Source organism: Osmerus eperlanus, chromosome 24 (genome assembly GCF_963692335.1).
Source record: "Osmerus eperlanus chromosome 24, fOsmEpe2.1, whole genome shotgun sequence".
NCBI classification, from domain to species: Eukaryota; Metazoa; Chordata; class Actinopteri; order Osmeriformes; family Osmeridae; genus Osmerus; species Osmerus eperlanus.
The window spans coordinates 6658609-6683485 of record NC_085041.1 but is presented as its reverse complement, the minus strand read 5'-3'; the positions used below and the strand labels follow the sequence as shown (position 1 = coordinate 6683485).

Here is a 24877-nt window from a genome sequence, read left to right as displayed (position 1 = left end):
ACGTCATGCTCACGGGCTCCATGTTGAGGCGCCACACTTTTGTGGTTTTCCCGATGGTCCACGATGCTGTTATACCAGGAAGAAAAAACAGAAGGAAACATTGTAAATGATTGATCGACAAGTACAGCTCGAATACCGGCTTCATATGGTGTCAGGAAGATAACTTTGGCCCCTTATTCACTGATGTGGATACATAAACACTGGGCATGAGTCATTCATTCTCTTATTCTTCATTCAGCCATTCATTCCACCAATGTCTGAAAGCTGGACTTGTTCAGTTCAGACCAAAGTAGATCCCTTCGGATCAGATCAGAGTGAACCGGAGCCAAAACTGATTATTTATTGTCAATATTGGTCTAATTGAACAAGTGTTTTTGGCTGTAATGAATAATGACACAGTTGAGCTGCTGTAGGAGAGATTTGAAGGCAACATGGATGAGATATATTTCTGAGGCATTCTTTCAACAAAATTAAGTTTTTGCCCCAAGTTTCTTTTCAGTTTATTTCCATTATTCCCTTCAAATGAAACATTTTGCCAAGGCATCCAACTGCACTTTGATACTCTACCTGGACAAAGTGTCAGCCTTCTGGACACGGCCATTCATTAAGATTCCTCCGTCAGGAGGTTTCTGGTCTTCTGGACAATCCTCCAGTTGTCAAACATAGCAATGATTCTTCTGTAGTGTTTGAGCCCGTCACAACACTGATTGTCTGTTTAGCGAGACTGCGTAAGCCACTGCAAAGCAAAGCCAGGTACACCACAGTAGCTAGCTACCTGTAGACGTAAGTGTAATGTTTTACTCTACTACTACACAAAAAGAGACAGAACTATTGTGTTTTGTAGATAAGACCATGCTACATCTAGCCGGCGTATTGGATTTCTTGCATCATGTGTGTGAAAGTTGTATTTATAATATCGATATAGGGATACTGCATTGGACACTGTATACAGTTCCATTCAAGTTTTAAAAACATGATGGTGTCTGTTGCTCTGTTCGTTAAAGCGTAGCATCTGTAACCTGGAGCCTAGTGGTTCAACTCCTATTGCCCCGTAGATATTTAAATATCTGCAGGTTGAAACATGCTTTTACAATTCCTTTGTCAGGAGTTAAGTCTAACCTTCTTACATGTACATTTTACAATATTTTGCTATTCTGAGGAGGAAGTCACCATTGCTGCTTGCAGCTATATTTGGTTTTAAGTTTGCCAAATGCCAACTTCTGAAATGTACATTCCACTGCATTCTAAATCAACTTAACTACATTGCTAACTTTTTTCAGAGTTCTCTGTTTTCAACAAACAGTCAAGAAGAGAGTAAGGACAGAACAGACAAACTGTCTAAACAGAAGCTTTTATGAATGTAATACACTTTCAATACAACAAGTATTTGATTTCCCACCCTCTGGCAGTGGATTAGTGCCATGAAATACCATATTGAAACTCTATCCTAATCTAGTAGCCCATGCAGTGGCATCTGGCTGGTGTCATGTACGACCACATAAGCCAAACATGATCCCTTCTTGACTCTTGACCATAGAACATCTGCCTGCCAGCAGGCCAGCTTAGCACTACTAGGGTTTTACACACTGTTTATGAGTGTGAGTCCGCTAGCATTAATCAGAGGATGTGGATGTTAGGATTTGACTTTAATATGTTATACAACCATTGCTCTCCAGCTATTGTGTTAATTATAAGGGAGACCTGGAAGATTTATTCGAAACAGGGTTCGGTAGATTGAGTCCTTGAGTTATTGCTCTGTCGAAAACACTGCTTGTGGAGCATGTTGAATCTTGTCTGAACATTGATTCAACAAAGTTGAATGTAGGGCAAAGACACTCAAAAGGGATGCTGCACTTGCAGAGGGATCCCAATAATTTTATCTTTCATAGCACTTTTCAAAATGCTGAATACATCTTTGCAGAATGCCCAAATAGCCGTACAGGTAAAGGGGTTTTGTGTTCATTTCTGTCTCTCTGAGGGAGGCAGGTTGTGCAGTCAGAACTATCCTTCTCTACAGTCAGCACGTGTGTGGAAGAAAAACGAGAGAAAAATATTTGGGGTCCCCACAGATGCCGGAGCTTTTTCCATGCCCCCCCCCCATCTCCCATTTAATGAAGTGTGTGAGAATCCAGGCATAATCTCTTCAGAGCCTCACTAAAACATCTTTACAGCATGGGTAATTCTTTCAGGGAATACCTTTCTTAACAGCCAGGCTGCAAGGCACCACTTGAAAGCCTGACACGTCACTTGGAGGAATATAACCATTTCAAGGTCTCAGAAAGGAGGTATTTTATTCCTTTGTGTCCCCCAGTAAAAAAGAACGTAACCCGGTCACAGTAGATTTAGCCGTTTTACTTCAATGGCAATTCAAATGATGCCATTAGCAAAGGTGTTGTATGCTGCATTGTGGTGGATTTGAATTTGGGTGATACTTTCACAACACTTTCTCTCTTCCATGACATTAGTGGAACCTAGGGAGAAGACGGCTTAGAACCCCTCTACAACCTTGTAGAGGGGTTCTTTATAACCTCCAACATAACATGGACAACACAATGTACAATGTGCGAAATAAATGCATATTCTTAGGCAGATATTATTTGAACGAACGTGTTTTTAAAAAAAGGTCTGCTGACAGACAGTTGAATAAAAAACATGTGAGTAGAAGACTATTAATCTCTCAATTTTTATCAAAGCCTAACCCAGGAACTATCAGGCAAGCCCAGATATTGATCCATACAAGTTGTGTATGCTTTATGTTAATCTAGACATGCAATACTAGACATGACTGATGCTATGACGCATACAATCAGGAAACATTATGTAACCAGGGGTAAAAGGTGTTTGTGTCAGGTCAAGAACTTAACTGGAGAGGGACAGTGAATAAGACATTGGGGCATGAACTTCACTGACGCAGATCCAGCCACGACAATGGGCCCAGCTTGATTCTCTCCGACTGTCACACGAAAGGAAGTCTCACTCAGAGTGGAAGGAAAGATTTATGTCCCTGTAATATTCATTGGATTTCAGAGACTGGCTGCTTTGGGAATAGCGACTATACTGTACAAACTGAACGAGACAGAGAAAGAGAGGGAGTGAGAAAGAGAGGGAGAGAGAGAGAGAGGGAGTGTGAGAAACCGACAGAAATAGGGAAATTGCGTGAGAGAGTGATGGTCGAAACTTTTTCTCTCTTCTATCTCACCGCCATCTCTCTCTTTTCCCCCTCTCTCAAGGGCATTAAAACGTCTTGCTCAGCCTTTCATGGCAGAGCAGATAAACCCAACACCTGTTTCAGGACTTGCAGTTGCACTTGCCTCCTTATCTGTGCTTCCTTTTATAACTGTGAAGACACTGAAGTTCACTTCCAAGTAACGCAGAGGGAGTATGTCGCCCTATTTACCAGTCTTGAGGAGGAAGCATCAGAGAGGCTTGTTCAGACGGCCCTCACACGAGCAAGACCAGATGATCCCCATGTTGCGAAATCAGGCAATTAGAATTCTTCCTGGATTGGATGTCCATGCGTTACATGCTAATGCCTTTGGCCCCTCCACCCAGACTATTCTGGATCATTAGCAGTCAGTTACAATTGACCTTTTGTGACCTTTGAACTTGGCTTGTAGTGGGAGGGGAAAAACAAAAGTTTAGTTTTACTTTGGAAGGTTCACAGTGATTGAATATGTATTGCCTTGGTCTCATTTACAGGGCTGGCTGATAACTGCTGAGTTCACTGTTTGTGACCTTGTACTGCTCTCATGTTTCAAAGGAGGATTTTATAAGAGAATTACTGTCAATTCACGCTGCCCCTCTTTAAAAAGTTCTGAAGAGATCTGAGTTATTACATCACTTAAAAAGGAAATAATGTTTCCGATCTGGAAGTGAAGCCCAGTGATAAATTAGTCCTCAAGAACATACCTGTACAATTTTGTTTGTCGAAAATCAAGATCATGAACGAAGATTTGACAAAGTGACTTTTAGTGCAAGCGCAATTTCAGAGGGATTACCTTTTTTTAGAAGACAGTTCTTTGTATGGTTTGTCTCTGAAACTGTCCCGCTGATATACTGAAATAAGGATTTCAGATACTATTTCTGTGCCAGTAGGGGGTAAGCTTCTTAAAAAAGGAATGAATCAGTCCTACATCCTGTGACACAAAAGGACACAAAAAGAACAGTTTAAAACACAGGGCTGGAAATAGACGTTTTGATTGTCCAATATAGCGCAAAGAAACTACTTAGTGACGTGCCCTGACAACACATGGCAAACCATAGCTGTTGTAGCAGCACAAAGCAATGCTACATAGGTGCCAAAACCATTAAGGTGCATGGATGCAGTGTAAAATGTACTACTATCTGCCATCCAGAATATTGGAAGCCCAGTGATTTTGCCACTGTGTGATGACAGTGGTTCTGATAACAGTATTTTCATCACACTTAGATGTGAAGTCTATTCAATGAACAGAGATTTGCTGCTCTTGTGTGCAAATTCCAAATCCTAATACCATCCTCAGGGGTTCTAGAACTCCTGGAGCATGCCTACTGTTCCACAGTGAACCTCTCTTTAAGAGCGTTGATTGGCGGGGATAGTTTTGGCGTGAAACTCGGGTTGCGCTTCACATCATCAGCTGATGCAGGGCTCTCAAGTCTCACGTGACACACATTTCAGCCATTTCTCACGCTCTCACGCAACACCGCGTATAAAAACGTATCATAAAACTTAAGAGCCCTGTGATGTCACGCACGCAATCAACTGCAAGTGTGCTAATTGAAGGTCCAGGCCTTCCTCGTAAGAGGACTTGAATAATGCATGCATTCACAGACCCGGACACACAGGCTCACAGATCACGTGTTGTTATGTACCTGCATTTTATGCTATTGCTGCCACCGTCCAGCCTCCCTGGTACCCCTCCATTCTGACTTCTATTGTCTCCACAAGATGTTGTTAATGCTCTGTGAAGCCTTTTGTTAAAAGGTCTACTTCCATTGCAATGAATGGTAAATCAAAATGTGAGTGTCTTGACAGAACTGGTGTTGGCTACCTGGTATTAGCTATGCATTCTTCCATGCAGTAACGTAAGCTCAGCTAACATAAGCGCTGTCCGATGCATCTTCTAAATGAATAGTGTCTGTTCAATATAGTTAGAGGGAGGCCCTCATTACAATGACACAGCATCATGTGTATTTCCATGATGGTGGACACCTTTAATGGAATTCTCCAATTATAGTACAGAGAAGAATTCTTGATACAGTGCTCTAATCGCTTTGGCAACTTGACCAATGGTTGCGCACCAGAAAAACATACAATGGAACTAATCAGCATCTGAGTTCTCAGGCAGCAGTCAGTTATCCTCATTTCTCCCCATGACCACAGTATCCAGGGGAGATCTGACAATTATCGTAAACAGGCACACGTTAACAAATCACTTCACAATTGTAACTCTGTCTCCCTGTAGAGAGTCTGGGAAGTGCAGATTCCTGAGAAACACGGGGGTTTACTAATGTTACAAAGCACCAGCTGCCTACTCTATACTATAGACGTTTTCAACACTGCTTCAAGCAGCATCTGCTCAAATTGTCTCTCTCAAAGTGAGCTGAAAAAACGAATTTTGGTGTTCAAGTTGTTTCATTTGTTTTATGTACAGACCTTGGATTAGAACTGGGGCAGTCATTTACATTTAGTCATTTAGCAGACGCTGTTATCCAGAGCGACTTACAGTAAGTACAGGGACATTCCCCCGAGGCAAGTAGGGTGAAGTGCCTTGCCCAAGGACACAACGTCATTTGGCACGGCCAGGAAACGAACTGGCAACCTTCAGATTACTAGCCCGATTCCCTAACCGCTCAGCCACCTGACCCCCACAGTCGGGCAAACTGAGACCGGAGAAGGTGTTGAAAGGTTAGGAGGTTGGCTGGTCTCCCCTGACCGTGTAGTCCCAAAGGAGGACCACCGAGCTGTGAAAACCCTCAAACAGAAGCCAGGGGCGGAGCTAGACTCTCAGTACAGTGGGGGCGGAGCTTCATCACGGGGCCCTCTGCTACCAAGTCATTTTAAAATTAAAACCGTAAAAAAAAACGGTTAAATATCTGATGAATGCACATGTTATAACGTGTCACTTGTTGAGCCAAGTAAGCCTATATGTTAAATAAAACACAAAGAAAAGCCACATTTTTGGACAAATTTGTATTAACGAACACAGAAAACAGTTTGCCAGTCAAGTAAAAATGTTTCAACACCCCAGACAACGACAGCTGATTGACAGCGATGGTGCTGAACAGGCCAAGTGCGCTCAATCAGATGATGAGAAGTACGATGGGAGAGGAGCACACAATGCTACCACACTTCTCCGACCATCTTGTTCTTTTCTTTTTAATACGCCCGATTGACATTTTCTCTCCATTTTCGTAACTATTCTCTTAACCCTTGTGCTGCCTTCGGGTCACATGACCCAAAGGTTCATAACGAACCATCGTTGTGTTTACCCAATTTTACCCAATACTAAAACAAATAAAAATAATTTTCTTTTAACCTTTGCAATGTGGGGGGTCTGAGACAGCCCACCGGTTAAAAGAAAATGCTTCACTTCACGTTTTTTTATGAGGTAAATTTGTCGCAATACGACGGTGGGTCACAATGACTGATGGGTCAGAATGACCCGAAGATAACACAAGGGTTAAGTGCTATATCTATGGCGCTGCCACTGTCTAACTGTACTCCCTGGATAAATATTGTCTAATTTCTGGAAAAAACGAAAAAGCTATTTGAGAAAGAAGCAGACAGAATGGTTGCATTATGCATTTGAAGGTTAAACTGTCAAAATGTAAGTAAGTGATGCAAGATCAGCGGTGTTTGAGGGGCCCCTTATTGGCACGGGGCCCTGGGGCGGCCGCACCCAAGCACCTACGCTATCTCCGCTACTGACAGCAGCACTTCTGGCCTCACCTCTCACTCCCTGTGACATGGTGCTTGTAATATTCTGCATGTGGCCAATTTATGTGCAAAGTCATGATGTGTCATGATTGCTCTCACAACACCCGTCGGTGTAGTATAACTTGTTGGACAGGAATGTAAACAATAATCCAGTTAACATATATTTTGTTGAGATGACCACTACAATAGCTGACCATTGCAAAAACCACAGCTCCTACCTGTGTCTGGCTGTGAACCGATCCCTATTGAAAGTCAGTTTTACCTCCTGCATGTGGTTGAAAGACAGACTTCACAGGCTTTGTCCGGGAATATAATTAAATCTGTCAAAGAACCAGGGCGTCAACAGATTTTTAAAAAACAGTGACTGCCCGGGACTTGAAATATATTTAGTGGTAGGACAATAACAGACAAGTGAGTAATACAACGTGTCATTTACACTGTGTCATTATCGTGACTGCTTATCTGTGAGGTGTAATTGTTTTCTAGCTCTACTCGACTCCCAACTGAAGGGCCTCATTTCCATTTATATTGCTGCCTACCACAACTGCCTGGGGTGAGGTCAACCCTGAACTGGGCCCGAGTCCACTGGACAACAGCACGGGACAAGCTGTCTGTTCCTCTCTCACTGGTCCACCAGCAAGGTTGTCACATGCACAAGGGAGTGCACATGCAGTGATTGTCATAGGTAAGTAGTGAGAGTAACAGTCACCTTTCTGCCCAGTTCGTATTCCCTTAACCCAAAAAACGGGTATGTGCAAGTGCTACTGCACATGTGCAGGAAGAGTGTGTGGACTAAAGTTCAAGGTAAAATGAGACAAAGCAGGAATTAAATTAGTTTAATTAATTAATAGTCTATCTCCCCCCGTTTAATCTGTAAATACCCCACAGATGAAACTGGCCCTTCTAAATGTCAGATCACTAAATAATAAAACTTTTCTAGTTAACGATCTGGTCAAAGAAAACAACTTAGATTGCATTTGTCTAACAGAAACCTGGTTGAACAATGACACGGCAACAGCAACATTGATAGAAGCGTGTCCGCCTGATTACAGCTTTCACCAAGTTTCTAGGAAATCAAAAAAAGGTGGTGGAGGCTATTTTCTCATCTAAACTGTTGTTCAAAATCACTGAGCTAGGTGAATTCACATCAATTGAATATCTTGCTATAGAGCTCAAAACCGAATCAATACTTTTTGTTTTAGATATCGGCCACCTAAGCACTCGTCAATATTCATACAAGAATTCTCTGAACTATTATCACTATGTGTCACCAGATATGACAAAGTAGTTCTAAAAGGAGACTTAAATCTAACTTAAATCTAAAGACTAAAACAACTGGACTAAACGTCAATAATATTTAAGTAACTGATATACCCCTGTCAGACCATAATTAATTTTTTCTGAGCAGTTTGCTCTATATGAGTCAACTAATCATGAATGCTCTCTGAATGAAATGGTAGAGAACCTCAATGATGCACTATCATATGTGTACTCTGTAGCACTACTGAAAACAAAAAAGAAGTCTACAAGCAGAACCTCCCCATGGCTGAAAAATAAAAATGTTAGTGAACAAAAAAGAAAATGCCGCGCAGCAGAGAGAAAATGGAGAAAAACAAAGATCACTATCCACTACAATATCTATAAAGATACACTACCTATAACAAAACCATCCGTCTAGCAAAGAAAGAATATTTTTCCAACATTATTACAGAAAATGACGGAAATTCCATAGTTCTTTTCTCCACCATTGACCAACTGCCAAACACTGTCCCTGCCCCCCCCCTCTATCCTCAGCAGGTAAATGTGAAGACCTTGCACTGAAAAGAACAAATCACTTTGATCAGAGCTAGTATCATTACTAGTGGAGGTGAAACTGACATCAGTAAATCCTGCAACGTAACCATGAGCACATTTACATGTATCACAGTAAGTGAACTTTCCAAAATCATCAGTATGTAATGTAATTCTACAACCTCAGATATTGATCCTATACCCACAACATTCTTGAAGCGAGGGCTTTATGGTGTCTCAGGTCTGGTGCTAGAGATTATAAACACATCCCTTAGAACTGGCGTTTTCCCAGATGCCTTCAAAACAGCTGTTGTAAAGCCCCTATTAAAGAAACCGAAATTAGATAGCAGTATACTTGCAAATTACAGACCAATATCAAATCTTCCATTTATTAGTACAGTATTGGAAAAGATAGTATTAGTCCAATTAAATTCATTTCTTGAAGAAAATAACATCTTGGAAGTCTTTCAATCAGGTTTCAGAAAATATCACAGTACTGAAACTGCTCTCCCCAAAATAATTAGCAAAATAAAGTCTCTATCCTTATCCTGTCAGATCTCAGTGCAGCATTTGATACCTTTGATCACGACATCCTAATCAATAGACTGGAAAAGATTGGGTTCACGGACGGTGTATTGAATAGAATGATAACATATATCAGAGGAAGGAAGTTTTATGTTAGTTTAGGAGACCATATGTCTAAGAAACATGAGAACTGCTACGGGGTTGCTCAAGGGAGCTGCTTAGGTCCATTACTTTTTTCTCTTTATATGCTACCAGTCGGCGACATAATCAGAGAATATAATATAGATTTCCATAGCTATGCAGATGACACACAATTGTATATATCCTCTGAACCCAACGATGCAACAGACATAAATTCCATTATCAACTGCTTGTCGGCAATAAACAAATGGATGAATGATAACTTTATTCAATTAAATGAAGACAAAACAGAAGTCCTACTATGTGGCCCCAAATCCAAAAGAGAGATGCTAACTACGAATCTAGGAGGTTTGATCCCCTGGCTTAAACCAGAGGTGACAAGTGTCGGTGTAATCCTGGACTCAGATTTGAATTTCAACTCTCACATGACCAAAACAGCTTTCTTTCACCTCAGGAATATAGCGAAAGTACGACCATTCATAAACCAAAATGATGCAGAGAAGCTAATTCATGCTTTTATATCCAGCCGGCTGGACTACTGTAAAGCACTTTTCGTTGGTCCTCCCAAGAAAACCACTGAAAGACTATACAGCTCATTCAAAACTCTGCAGCTAGATTATAAACCAAAACTAAAAGGAGAGAACACATTAGGTCCGGTCCTTGCTACTTTACACTGGCTCCCTGTTACCTTCAGAATTGACTTTAAGGTCCTTCTCCTCACATACAATGCTCTAAATGGACAAGGACCTAGCTACATTGCTAACTCTCTTATTAACTACACACCAGTTAGAACACAGCAATCATCAGATGCAGGCCTATTAGAGGTCACCAGAAGCAGTCATAAGAAGATTGGTGATGCGGCCTTTGTCAACTACGCCCCAAAACTATGGAACACATTACCCATAAATATTATGGAAGAAAACACACTAGACATGTTCAAAAGACATGAAACCTATCTTTTTACCAAAGCATTTTACTAATTTTATCTCAGAAGGATTTTATTACTTTTATTACTTGTATTATTGTTTTTATTGATTTTCATTCCCACAAGAATGCGGCTTGTGTTTTTGTTCTTGCATTTTATTTATATTGGGAAACCACAAAGACTGTGGTTCAAGATACCGCAAAGACTGCGGCACGTGTTCAAAAGGTTTTTATTACTTTTATTACTTGTATTATTGTTTTTATTGATTTTATGTAAAACACCTTGAGGTGTAATTCCTGTATGAAATGTGCTATATAAATAAAGTCTTATTATTATTATTATTATAATTAGGTCTAGAAGTGTTTTGGGGTTCACGAACACTGCTGAATTTGAGTAAAGGAAGTAGGGAGTGCCCAAAGTGTATCCAGTACATCCTTAAAAAGTCAAAAGTTATACTAACTTGTTATGTATATAACAACGTAATCCACCCAGTAGACAGCTGTGAGAATGATGCCTGTTGCTCTTTTTCACTTCATTTGTATACACATGCCATTTTGCTTTGAGCCCTTGACCTTTAAGCAAAGAATCTCACCAAACGATGACATTTCAGTTTTGATGAGTAATGACATGTGTGGTCAGCATCCCCAGAGTGGTCTGCCTGATGGGGGACAGATGCTGCCTCTTGCTTACAAGAATTAGAAGCCCCAGGTGCAAGCTCGTCAGAGGTCCCATTCAGAGAACAGGTTTGACATGACAGGCAACATTATAAAAGTCCTCCAATTCCTCTTAGTCCATGTAAAGACTTTTGTTGTGGTGGGTAATGCTATAAGCACTGAGTATTAACTAATTTAATGTGGCATATGGAGTGTTCCTAGCTACCTAGCCTTCAGAGGAATCTTGAAAGCACTCCACTTCTTAGCAGCATATGTGATACCACAGCCCTGCTTCTTCTAGTTTTGTTCTTGGATATGACCAACTTCTGTCGGAAGTGATACCCCTCATAAGCATTGTACAGAAGTCTATTGACAGGGATGTCCAACAGTGCAGCCTTTCATACACCATCGATTGCAATAATGCATATATTCATCTATAAAGGACTGCAATTGTAAGCCTATGAACGCATGTTTTGGCCCAAGAGAAAGGAATTAATGACCCCTCATTGATTTCAAGTCACTTCGTGAGGAATGCAAAATGTGTGTCCCTTTGTCCAATGGGCTTTCTCTTTTCGTAGACTTGAAAGAAAACTGCATGTGGTGAAGGTTCATACGGTTTCAGCTATTGTTTAATGGCTAAATCTGTTGCTGATGGCAGAAGAACGCTCGGTCCCCGCGTCTCAGCCACCTGCCGTTCTTCTCTTTCCCACAGCGCAGCAAAGACAGATGTAGAGTGACACAGGGAATTACCGACGAGGCCTTTGATATCTTCTTCAGCGCGCGCGAGAGAGAGAGATGTTTTCTGCGGGTGTGTGTTTGTGTGCGCGTGTCTGTGTGCGTGCGGAGTTGTGTTTGTGTGGCGCTGTGCTGCTGTGAATGTATGTGTGTGCGGGCACACCCTGGAGGGCCGTAATACAATCAGTCCGATTTGCCGTCCCATCAAAGGTAATTTAGTAGATGATACTTATCTGGATTGTTCAGAACATACCAGGCTGTTTCACTTCGCTGAGTGGGATATAGGATGGTGTGACTTGCAAAAAATATTCAGGATTCATTTTGTTTCCAACGCAAGCTGTCTACAAAATGACACAAAGCATGAAATGCTGTCAAAGCTCCTCTTAGAAAAGGTCATCTTAGGGTAACGGTTGTCTAATTCTCATGGTCTTCTTTCCGCAAAGTGTTTACCATTGAACTCTTGCACTTTATCTTGACCGGTTATCATCAGGATGAAAAATGAGTGCCAGGATTGTTTTTCTTATGGGACATAGGTGGTTTGAAGGCAGGAACTTGTCAAATGAAGTATTGTTTATTTGACAGAGCTCTCTTTACAATCATTTACATCCATCATAAAGGAAAAACACACATTTTCATTTCTTTCAAGACAACTCTATCATTCAAATTGCTGTGCTGTTCTTTGCACTGAAACATTTGTCAATTGGCCAAAGCTTACTCAGAACAGCAAAGCCTTTGATAGAATAACCCAGTTTGTGTGTGTAGTCGTGCAGTGGTGTTGTGCAGTGGTGTTGTTTTCCCTTTTAAGTCAAGCCTAACAATTTTATACTTCAGTACAGCAATAATCTGCACTTTTCATTCATCAATTTAAATAAGGCTTTTTTGAATAAGACAAAAGAAGCTTGCCTGGCAATGGCTACGTATTTTCTTGTTGTTGTTGTTGCCTCTCAGCAGCAACAAACTTTTAACTCAACAATTTGTGACAGCGTCGTCTCTCTGTGCCTCTAGGAGTTATATACACTTTCGTGAGAAACCAAAAAACATCTTGCATTCCCTCCCTCCCTCCCATAAAATCCCATCAATAATGTATCCGTTAAAGAACTCCTTGGCCCAAAGTTTGACATCAGAGGGACTGTATGTGCTTAACTGCCTGTGTGTTCAACTACGAGTACACCTGGTTTTGGGGTGGTGGTGGAGCTCCCCAAGGCAGCATGGAACAAGCATTGGCTACTTTCACTACAATAAGCAGGAAGGCAGTCTAGACTGTATTGTTGGGTATCTTTCCTTTACAAGTGGCAGAAGGAAAAAGATTTTCAGACGCGAAGCTGGACATAAATCTCAGTCTTTTGAACAGGCAAATCATCTATTCCCCTCTTTATATATATATATATATATATATATATATATATATATATATATATATATCCCTTTTGAGACTGTTCAAGGAGAATATGATAGACATTTGGCAATGACATGTTCTCACATGTTCTCATTTAAAGCATGGCAACTGTTCTAAACTTATTTACGATGTAACAGTAGCTTCAAATAAATGAGATACCACCTAATTGGTTGGTCTCACTGAGAGTGGAGAAGTTTGGCTGAGATGCATTGATAGCCATGATTTAAGAAATATAATTTTCCCTTTGCATGCTCCATTCTCGGTTGACTGCCATTTATCCTACACGGCAAGACATTTCATCCATAACTTCATACTAACTGTAATTGCTAATGTTCAACTATGAGGAGAATTGTCAGATTTTCCCATGCATCCAGAAGTAAATGAGACTGCGTCACATCCTCCAAAACGAATGTCGCAAAAGATTCACGGAGCAAAACTTGCTGAAGTGAATCACCTCTTTAAGAGAAGGGCAGGGCACACTGAGAACAGGCCTTGTCACTGTGTCACTCCAGGCATTCTCTCTCCAAGTGGTTACAGTAGGCATTGCTTTGTGGCGGTCTGCAACTTTCGGAGTGTACTTTGATAGTCTACCCAACACCAGGTGGTCGTATTAGGCTTGATTTCAAGCTGACAGAACTGTGCCTTGGAGAGTGACAGCCATAACCAAACTCCTCTTTCTTCAAAGACTCTAACAATTGATTACCACAATGTTATTAGGAACAAGTTTTTTCAAAGAGATCTTGGGCTGAATGAGAATTAGAAGCAATGAGCTCACTCTTCAAAAGGTACTTTATACTTACCGGTAGTATTGTAAACAGTGGAAGGCACTGTCTGGTTGGCTGCAATAAAGACTTAGGTTATTTTCATATGACAAAAGGATTTGTGTTACAAGCTACAACACTTTCCCTTAGTTCACTGCCTTCTTAATACCTTTCATACCATCTATGTTAGGGTCCACTTTTGACCATTTACAGAAAAAAGCACTCCTGACCTCTTTCTTTTCTCTTGGCACGACTTGAACACAAGGCCTAAAATACCACTGACTGGCATATCTTACGAAACATTGTTCACCCATCAGCTTACCTACTCCATAGTTTACTCCTGGAATGGTTATTGGATAAATAAAGTTGATTTCGCATAAAGGCACTTTGGATGTTACCATGACTTCTGATTTTACTTCTTCTTTACAGCAAAATATTCAGCAAAAACTCCTCAGCCGCTCACCATTTCTGGGCCTGATATTCATACAATATTCAAGGGGTCGCCTTGTGAATATGATTGATATGGCCACAAATTGGATGTCATCTGCAGTAATTCTCATAGCATCATATCTAAAATTACCCAAAGTGGGAGCAAAGTAAAAATAGCAGTCTATTTTTCAGCAGAACTATTTTTGTCTTTTTTGTTCATGCAAATCTCAGCCGGGAACAATCATTTCCTCTCTTTAGATGTCATTAGTCATCATCTGCATTTATCATCTAGGATTCAGCAGTTATCTGTCAGAATAGAAGGAATGTATGTGAAGTGGGGAGGGAAAATGTCACCGAGGTGTTACGACCCTCCCTGAACTATTATGACTGAAGCAACCCAAATAATGACTATCAGAAAATGACATGGGGCGGCACCGTTCCTTGCCCAGTGTGGTAACAAGGAGTAAGCTGTGTGATGGTAGTGTACACCCATGGGCGGCTTACCGGTCCCCTCTGTCCTGTGAGCGACCAAACGAACCAAAAGAAACCATAAAACACAAACGATTTTGCCTGAACATGGTCTAAATGGACAAAGCTTACACACTTCCTTGAAATGCACGAGTTCGATAACGTACACAGAACACGCACCTCTCTCTTTTTCTTGCCGACCTGCCCTTGGAAGTGATATCAGACACAGCTGCTGCTGTCAGTACTAACAGCACCAGTGCTAAGGAGCCTTCATGGCCAATGGAGAATGGAGGACAGGCTAGCCGCCCCTGGATGCACTGGCCCTGGAGCAATACAGCTGGCAGACAGAGATTGGACTCAGGTAGCACTGGAGGATGAGGACAGGAAACAGAGATGCCAAACCTCTAGTGCCAGTGATTGCCAGAGGGTCGGCTCCCATTTGCCAAGAGGGACATGGTCTGTGTTTGTGCTGACGTCCATAGCCTCGGCTAACAGCTGTAGAGGGGCTATCTGGAGGCTTAGGGGCAGCAGTGGCACAGCCTTCACTGGGGCTGGGGGACAAAACCAGCAATGAGAGCCCAATGCTGATGTGTCCAAGAAAGGATCCAAATAAAACCGACGTGTGTCGACTCAGTGGTCGAACATCATCATACGCAGCCTTAGGGAATGAATTAGGGACAAAGAGTTCAAATCTGTTCGCTTGACATGTTCTTTGAGTATAAAACCGACCATTGATGAGCTCAGAGTAACTGTCCTCCATGTATCCATCATCATAAACCTCTGTACTGTATTGTGCACCTCTGTGCAATCAATATGTCTGTCCATCGCTTAGTCACTGAAGGTAACAAGCTGTCTAATAGGCCCTTCACAGTCTGCTACCTACAGCAAAGTTCTGCCATCTTAAACTCTTTTTTTCTAACTGTAATAGCTCTGTCTATATTTATGCCCTCATTTTGTTCTTTCACACTAAGCTATTCTCACACACAATCAGCTTCTCTGCTCCATTTCAAACTAACATTAGTGCTCATTCCAGGGTTACCTTTTCTGGAGACAGCCTTTTCAAGGAAAATGATTAGTTGAACACTTCTTTTGTGTGAAAGTTTTAGATTGTGACTATGACTGAATAAATTAAAAGTTAAAATATGTTGAAAAATCGATTTTATAAGTCACATATAATGGTGAGATGAGAAAGTCTTGTTATTTATCCATGATAAAATGTTCATTCTTTACAAGGAATAATGTATATATTATGGGGGGATGCAAATTCAGTTTAGATAATGTAATTCACAAAAAGGACCATTATATCCTCCTTGTGTTAGATGAACAAGATACACAAAAACAACGTTTTAAATGTAATGTATATATGTAATCAAACTTGTACCTGTGTGATCTGGAGGACTTGTGTTCTTTCCCATGTGATATGATGTGATATCTCGTGCAGTGTGTTATACACAGTCACCCTCTTGTGGAAGGACTGTGTCATTACATGAACGTAAAGTCATAATTCTGTATGATAATAACTCATGGCTGACTACATTATGAGACGTTAAACATTAGTCGTTTGTGCTCGGTTGTTTCAACGTTGAAGTTGATCAAGTTTATTAAGTTTGCTTTGAAAGAAATATTAGCATCAAATGACATATAGTCTAATTCTTCAGCTGCTCAAAAACACTACTTTCATACTTCCAGTAAAAAAAGGGCCTTAGGCCTGAGAGGCCACAGTTCTATAGGGGACTATCATGGGTAGGGAAAGTTGTCAGATCTAACTCATTGCAGTTGTCAGATCCAACTCAAGGGGTCTTATTGATACTGACGCACATCATTACATGGAATGCCACAAACTGTGGGAATGGACTGAGGCCGAAGCCCAATGTAGACCTTAAACACCGGATGGCAGTGATAGGGACAGATGAGACCTCTCGCAGTGTCAGACCACCTTGATTAGTGCCTTCTGAAGCTCATCAGACTGTTCAATGCGTCCCCAGACTGGAGAGATATCACCGACCCAAATCTGCACAAAGGGTGCAAGGACTTATACAGCGCACTCACAGACTTGCTTATGTACACTATGGTCAACACACTAACAGTGTGAGACCATTGGTGTAAGGTTCCACTTACCTTGAGACTGCAACCTTGCAGAATCTTGAAAGACCACCACAAATCCCAGGTTGAATCTCAGGTGTTCAATGGGTTTGACAGACATTAAGAAGGCCCTTTATGATTGTTGCAAAAAGAGCTATAAAAATGTTGTGCAAGTTGATCAATCTCAAATTAAAAGTTATGATTGTATGTTATATTGAATCTATCATAGATTTACTGATTATGTTATTTAACTGTCCGTTTTGTGTGTGTGTGTGTGTATGGAAACAAAACAGCTCAAAAACGTTATTGATCCTCCAATCAAAATAGGTCGGTAGACTGGCCCCTCCCGAACCAGACAAAGGCTAAAATCCACACCTATTTCAAAGAATGGCCCAATCCTTTGGGAGTTGCATGAAACTACATTCTCACTGGAACTTTGTCACATTAGGCAACAGTCAGTATTGTTAAATGTGCATGTGCTGACCAACATGATCAAGGAGCTGGTCCATTTTGGGGGATTTCAGTCAAGATTCCACACAGCGTCAGTTTATGGTCCACTGGTTTCCTTTCTGCTCTTCGGGATGTGTTTTTTGATGGCATTAGGTAAGGATATGAGTACACTGAAGGTAATCTAATATATAGTGTTATAATTTCCCACTATGTTAAGTAGTCTATTACCTACAACAACAAGAACAACCAAGGAATAAATGTAAAATGCATTGCTTACCGGTATCTTTTTTATTCCATCACAGTTTATTTCCCATACTAGTATGAACTTTCCATATGCTGATTCCTATGCAATCAGTTATTATCTTATCTGTATTTTACACAAAACAATCAGGAAAAGATTGGTGACATTGCTGACATTTCAGGTTTTACTGATACATCAGCAGCAGTACCTTGAGAACTGGGTAAATTACACAGATCTAAAGTTTACTGAGAGGCAACCACTCATTGATATGAAATACCAGCCAAATCCTCAATTTTGACTGTGTTGACTATGTTTTCTAGACTCTAAAGGTATGGAGACAACAGAATTTCAATAGAATACCCTGACCCAAGGCAGAGATAAACTGCATTTTCTCTACAGTACCTGCTCATACTGCTCTTGTGAACTTGGATATGGATCCACCAATGACAGAAAAGGACCGGACTGCATCTCACCTATCTTCTCTAAAAGCTCTACTATCAAATAAAAAATATACAGGTAAAAAAAAATATATATATATATATTATTATGATTACACCACTACCTTAAAATGGACATTGCATCGTGTGCCCAGGTCTCATCATTGTTCATGTAGTTCATTGTAACACTTTATAATAACACAGATGCACCAATATTGCTTCACATCTCTCAGTTCGCCTAGGTCTCCGTGTAACTCTTGTTGGTCCCATAGAGCTTCTTGACCCACAGTTACTTCTCGCTCTACAGAAAGAGGTCAGTATTCTAGCTCTTGTCAGCTGAACAGGTGAGATCAACAATCAATGAATATCAACAGTTTAAACATCAAAATGGGCATGGCACATACGTGAGACACGCTGTCGCCCATTAATCATTGAGTCCAAAGGTCAATGTCTGACTTGTGTCTGTTAGCTTTGGTCATTCATTTAGTTGATTATTTGTAGATTACTGTCAAAGGGACAGTGTTGATGGTTTTGGCATCTATTTTATTTTTTGGTATCTTACTTCTATTACTTCTTACTTCTCTTACTTATATTTCTTTGAACCTTTATCAATCTAGATTGGCAAAGCATCCAATGTATTTGACAAATTTATCAGCAGAATACACATGCAGAGCGGTAATACATATTTTATCATTAGAGGGTAATGGTTTTGGTGATGTTATGAGAGAAAATAACCCTAGATGAGCTCTCTTGTTCTCTCTTGTTTGAGAAGGCAGGCCTCTTCAACATTGGAGGAAATGGAGAAGTGTTTTCCTTGCGCATAGTAAGAATGAAGAAGAATCAGGATTGTCCCGAGAGTTAACTGAAGAACAATGTTTCCCCTTAATATGAAGACTTTATTTTTTTTCACCTCTGTAGCTTTGTGATAAAACAGGACATAGGCTACTTGTCCGTTGTGTATGTAATTTATTAAAATATAACTTAATTACCTTGAAATAGCGGTGATTTTCCTTGTTGATTCCGATTTAGACTGCCACGCCTATCATATTGTGGCCAATAGCAACACATGGACAACACAGCCTTAATCCCACCCTCTCATACGGCTTCCTTCTGTCAACCCTGAAAGTTTATGCATCTAAAGTAGGTGGTTACTGAGTGGGTGTCACGTATTAAAGCGTAGTAGAGTATTATAAAAATTGAAAACAACTCATCTCAAAAATCTATTTTGACCTGTGCCCTTAACTGAGGCGTGCGAAGAGGCAAACAATGTCTTGTCGAGATCCCAATGATACACTGCCACCTGAAGAAACCGAATTTCAACAATTAGTGCTTCGAATTGGGGGTAAGGAAAGGATCAATTTGGTAAGTGATTCCTTTAAAACTAATGACGAGGATGATGCTGGAATAATGCACGAGTTTGTCCATGACATGTTTTTTGGACAGCGCACTGGGCACAACGTGAGCTCTGCCAACAAGAACACAAACGGTCAGGTTCATCCTTCTCCAACAAGTGGCATTGCAAACGAAAAAAACGTGTTGTGCGATACTGATATCAACATTAAGACTTCGCCTCAAGAAAATAAAACACCTCTGTCAACGACGCCAAAGGATTTGGAACTGAGTGCCAAGCCTGTGGGGGAGGAAAAAACAAACGAGCCACTCCGTGAGGACGTAGAAAAAAGCACTAGAACATCAAGTATAAACAGTTGCGGCCTAAAGCGAACAATAGACTCTCCTATCATAATATTTATTTTCAGCCAAGAGTTTTTAAGTATAAGTTCAAACGAAATCTGCCTGAAAGAAATTCTGAAGGACGTTAGGGCACGTACGAAACGTGTCAGTGTCCGCCCGGCCCTGATCGGGTTAATAAGATCAGTAGTGGAGAGTGAAGAGACGCGTGAATCTATGGGATTTCTCGAGCGCGCACTTCGTTCCGTGTTTCGGAAGCATGCATCTGAAGCAATCTGGGTCGGGATCTTTATTCCCAAATCGGAGCAGAGGATGTTGACCATCAAGACAAATGCTTGCAGAGTTTTTAATTCATCTCAAACTTCAGGTGTAATATAACTTTACAAGTATCAGAACTGTGTTAACATAATAGTTCCCTACCATAAATGTGACATTTTACAATCATTGCTGTTCCGGATGTAAAAGTAGGTCAGTAGCTTACATTACACTCACAAGATCACCAGACATTTTTCATACACACATTTTCCCACTAGGCCAGGCTTTAGCAGACCACAAAAGACACATTCATTAATCAGAAGGGCCCCTTAGAAATGCTGCCAAATTTTTAAACCCTCATTATTGTCTTTCAGATAATAGGCCTACTGGGAATAGCGGCAACAGGATTCACTGGCAATTCCAATGTTTGCCTTGGACTGGCAGAGGAAGACATGGAGGCCCAGCCAGCACCCCAAGCAACAGGCAACAAGGTACAGTATGACAAAGTCTTGCTTGAAACTTCACAGGTGTATTTTTTTGCAGTAGCCTACGTTCTGGAGACATTTATTTGTACGTTTCTTTTTTAGGTGACACAGGAATTCAAGAGGAAGGAATCCCACTGAAGACCAATGTCCTTTCAAGTGGAACTCACACAGGCAGTGGGGGAGCAGGGAAGGACACTCTTCAGTCATGAGATCCTTTTCTGTTGACAGTACTCCCACTGTTAAACTAACATAAGTCAACCCTGGGCATCATTCTTTGGTTCCAGATTAGGTCAGTTATCTGACATGTCATGTGACAGACACATTGGCTTGAATGCATATGATCCAGCACATTTCAGTTGATTAGTAAAGTCTATAACATAAGGAAGTTTAGATGACAACTAACTCATTAGTCAGACAATATACATTGTTTAGTCTGGCACATTCCTTTTTAATTTGTAATTTTAAAGAAATACACTGACAAAAAGGAACCTCTAAGGGGAATATGTACAGTATTAAATTCTGTTGTTAAAATATTTTTTAATACTGTTGTAACATAAGCTAAGTGATATAATACACACTTGTTTAAGGTAGCCTGAATTCATCAAATGGTAACCTAATTAGGAAGTTATCAAATCATTATTTTGATGTAACACAACTTTTGTTCAGGAAGTGGAGATTGTAATAGTGAGCCTTTGTCCGGTACATTAGTGGGTGTTGCACTTGAATTGAAGTCTAAGAAATCTAGAGACCACTGACTGTGAAATGTGTGTGTACCTTAGAAGAACAATTCAAACAATTGCACTAATAGTAAACAAATAAAATCTATACTTGACTTTCTAAACCTTTAAGCAGTGTTAAATGATTTGAGTTTTAGATATATTACAGAATACTACAGGCCTACTAATAATGAAATAAACACTTTTTTTACTCAATTTAAAAAGGGTTTGATACTCAGATTTGTTAATGGAAGACTGCAGTCCAAATGGATTTTATCTGGGAACTTGAAGGCTGTCTGTTACATTTGTTTTGAAAGAAAAAGCAAATTAAATTACATCAGTGTATGTGTTGGAGGACATCTCCCACGAGTGACACACTTAATATCCTGTCATTGAATTGGTAAGGACCGATTATTAATTAGATGTGATCGAATACAATTTATTCACTCGTTTAGGGCTGCAATTTCTTTGTCTAACCCGAGGGGGCATAACGGTGGGCACTACAGGTAAAAGCACTGATTCATGCCAGACAGATAGCCTAACAAAAGCCTGTTTATTAACTGATTTGTAATTGTGCGTTGTTTTTATATTTACAAATAGTGGATGATGGTGTTTTTTTGATATTCGTTTTAGATCTTACCGTAATAAATAGAAATTGTGGCTGAGGATACGAGAACAATTATTGTGAGCCTCACGTTCTATTTTCATCAGGCAAAGTACACCGACGCCTGTTAGGAGGTCCTCGATTGGGTCCTGTCATTGCCGAACAAAAAAAGTTGCTTGCAATTTGAAGTGTTACTGTTTTGGACAACAGACAATTTCACTATCCGTTAAAGGTTTCGATTTATCTTAAGGTTGTTGTCGCTGATTTAAAATTTATCCTGGGTTCGAGGAGTTAAGGTGGATTAGAACCAAAGATGATAACATCTGCCGGTAAGTCAGTAACGTTAGTTAGCAAAAACAGCATTTGTTACTAGAACCGGGATATACGGCTTGCTATGACAGCTAGCTAGCCACCATTGATTTAGCTGAGTCACAAAGCTAGCGCCTATACTAGCCAGCTAGCTAACGCGACCCCAGATATCGAAGGCCAGACGCCACTGTCAATGGAACAGAAAGTCATTGCAAATGACTGACTGGTAGTCTAAGATAAGTGAAGTAATTAAACGCCACCAGGCCAGATTAAAATACAACTAGCTCAAAACATTTTCGTTGCTGTGTTGTTGGCTGCTACGGGCTTGGTTGTGCTAGCTAGACACTGACGTTACCAACTAACGTTAGCTACCAGCTTTAGCTAGCTAGCTAGTTGGCGTCAAAACTAGATACAGACTAGTTTAGGCGGCGTAAAATGCGGATTGTAAAATATTATCACTAGTGTATATTTTCTAGTATCGACATGGCGTGAATGCTAGAACTTCTGGCCAAATGCTTGACAATTATCTTGATAGTTAATTATGAGAACTGTTTGAAGGCACTGATACCTCTTCACACCGCTAGCTAGCTCGCTAACATGTGACCATGCAAAATTCGCAGGTTTAAGTGGAAAGGCAGCGACCAAAGTAGCTATCTAACGTTAGTTCATTCAGTGGGTATGATAGTTATCTTGGTTTGTTTGTTATTATTATTTGCTAATTATATTTTATGTGTCTATAAGCTGGAATCATTTCGCTCCTGGATGAGGAGGAGCCCCAACTAAAGGTACTTATTCGTCTTATGAGTAAAATATTATAAAAGTATGGAAGATATGTTGTGTAAGTGTTGGCGTTGCATTTTATTATAGAAATCAGTGTGTTGACTAATGTGCAGTCAGTTGAATCAAGACCCCAACTGATCTAAATCCAAGTTGTTAATTATGCCTGATGTGTATTCATGTTGCTATAGGAGTTTGCTCTACACAAGTTGAACGCCATAGTCAATGACTTCTGGGCTGAGATTTCAGGATCTGTTGACAAAATGTAAGTGCCCTGGATTCCAAACAAAAATGAAGTAATGCCTGCATGAGAAAATGATCTTGTTTTCATGTACCCTTTGATCAGAAAAAGATTAACTCGTAATTTGGTTTCAACAGCGAGGTCTTGTATGAAGATGAGACCTTTCGGAGCAGGCAGTTTGCTGCCCTTGTGGCCTCCAAGGTCTTCTACCACCTCGGAGCTTTTGAGGAGTCTTTGAACTACGCCCTGGGGGCTGGAGAACTGTTCAATGTCTCAGACGACTCCGAGTATGTGGAGACCATTATTGGTGAGTTCTGTTTTTGATATTTTACATGCACAAGCACAATTACATCTTATAGGACCTGACAGTTGAAGTACACTATGTATTATGAGCACCACTGCAGGGGTTTTCACAAACACTGGGTATTTCTTTGATATCGCTGCTTTTCCCCCCTTGTAGCCAAATGCATCGACCACTACACCAAGCAGCGTGTGGAGAACGCCGAGCTGCCGGAGGATGAGGAGAAGAAAAGCATCGACCCCCGCCTGGAAGGCATCGTCAACAAGATGTTCCTGCGGTGTCTGGGGGACCACAAGTACAAGCAGGCCATCGGCATCGCCCTGGAGACGAGGCGTCTGGACATCTTCGAGAAGACCATCCTCGAGTCGGTTAGTGCTCGCGTCGTCGGCTTCCAGGACGGCGGTTCTCACCCCTTGGTCCTCGGACCCCCCTGTCCTGCGTGTTTTAGATGTGTCCCTCTTCCAACACACCTGATTCAAATGAATGGGTTGTTATCTGGCTCAGGAGAAGCCTGTTAACGACCATTCATTTGAATCAGGTGTGTTGAAGCAATGAGACGTCGAAAACATGCAGAACAGGGGGGTCCCTGAGGATCAGGGTTGAGAACCGCTGTTCTAAGACAATTTTGGTGTCACACATGCGGCTTTGACTTCTGTACTGTACTCGAAAAACATCATGAAACCACTCCTTGTCAATGTTGCTTTTTTTTTTAAAACAAACCTTTATGTATATAACGTGTTGAAATTCACATAATGTTTCTCTGCTATAGAACGATGTTGGTGGCCTCCTAGCGTACAGCCTGAAGGTCTGCATGTCACTGATTCAAAACAAGAGCTTTCGCAATGAGGTCCTGCGAGTGCTTGTCAAACTCTACATGAACCTGGAAAAGCCTGATTTCATCAATGTCTGTCAGGTAAAAAAAAAAAAGAGACATATCCAACTTTCAAGTGATCGGTCCACATGTTCATGCAGGTTTGCTGTGTCGGTGTAATACACCAAGAACCACTCAACCATTGTGGCTAGCTAACAGGCCTCTCTCCCTTCCTCCTCTCAGTGCCTGATCTTCCTGGACGACCCCCAGGCGGTGAGCGACATCCTGGAGAAGCTGGTGAAGGAGGACAACCTGCTGATGGCCTACCAGATCTGCTTTGACCTGTACGAGAGCGCCAGCCAACAGTTCCTCTCCTCTGTCATCCAAAACCTGCGGACCGTTGGCACGCCCATCCCCGCTGTCCCCGGCTCCACCAACACTGGCACAGTGCCCGTTGTGGACAAAGATAGGTACGCTATAAGTCGGGAGGGAGGGAGGGAGAGATGAAAGGGGTATTTGTGCATCCTTTGTAAACCCCCTAGTTGCTGAATGTGTAGCCTCTGGGACATGGAAGGATGCAAGATTGATTTTAGGGAATCCAAAGCCGGTGACTTGTCAGTGGCTTTTGGCTATTTCAACTCTAAGACAGACACATCAGGGACTTGGCTGTGCTTTGCTAGTGGTTGATCTGGTTGATGACATCCAGTGATATTTTGTAGTTGTCTTGATTGATTGG

At 41.0% G+C, this 24877-nt stretch overlaps 3 protein-coding genes, 1 long non-coding RNA gene and 1 other non-coding gene across 5 annotated transcripts in view; 4 read left to right on the top strand and 1 right to left on the bottom strand.

Annotated features, from left to right (window-relative positions):
* Positions 1-24877, bottom strand: part of LOC134011162 (arf-GAP with coiled-coil, ANK repeat and PH domain-containing protein 2-like) — a 145843-nt gene that overhangs the window by 46132 nt on the left and 74834 nt on the right. The gene's annotated exons all lie outside the window — the stretch shown is intronic.
* Positions 17289-18937, top strand: LOC134011336 (uncharacterized). Its single transcript, XR_009928412.1, has 4 exons — positions 17289-17428; positions 17916-18032; positions 18187-18266; positions 18726-18937. It is a non-coding gene; the product is annotated as an uncharacterized LOC134011336 (long non-coding RNA).
* LOC134011335 (uncharacterized) lies at positions 19071-21314 on the top strand. Its single transcript, XM_062450930.1, has 3 exons — positions 19071-20009; positions 20272-20388; positions 20485-21314. Exons 1-3 carry the CDS (start codon positions 19220-19222, stop codon positions 20589-20591), a joined length of 1014 nt encoding a protein of 337 aa, XP_062306914.1. The 5' UTR covers positions 19071-19219; the 3' UTR covers positions 20592-21314.
* Positions 21857-24877, top strand: part of psmd1 (proteasome 26S subunit, non-ATPase 1) — a 37128-nt gene continuing 34107 nt past the window's right edge. The window contains exons 1-7 of the mRNA XM_062450515.1: positions 21857-22031; positions 22753-22796; positions 22980-23053; positions 23167-23336; positions 23490-23698; positions 24100-24243; positions 24385-24611. Coding sequence (XP_062306499.1) covers positions 22016-22031; positions 22753-22796; positions 22980-23053; positions 23167-23336; positions 23490-23698; positions 24100-24243; positions 24385-24611 — 884 coding nt within the window. The 5' untranslated portion in view covers positions 21857-22015. The remainder of the gene's footprint in view (positions 22032-22752; positions 22797-22979; positions 23054-23166; positions 23337-23489; positions 23699-24099; positions 24244-24384; positions 24612-24877) is intronic.
* On the top strand, positions 24660-24792 carry LOC134011436 (small nucleolar RNA SNORA14). The gene has a single exon (XR_009928443.1). It is a non-coding gene; the product is annotated as a small nucleolar RNA SNORA14 (small nucleolar RNA).

Coding starts and splice junctions, on each gene's coding strand:
- LOC134011335 (XM_062450930.1), top strand. CDS start 19,220: ATGTCTTGTCGAGATCCCAATGATACACTGCCACCTGAAGAAACCGAA. Junction 20,010..20,271: donor TAATTCATCTCAAACTTCAG/GTGTAATATAAC, acceptor ATTGTCTTTCAG/ATAATAGGCCTACTGGGAAT. Junction 20,389..20,484: donor CCCAAGCAACAGGCAACAAG/GTACAGTATGAC, acceptor TTTCTTTTTTAG/GTGACACAGGAATTCAAGAG.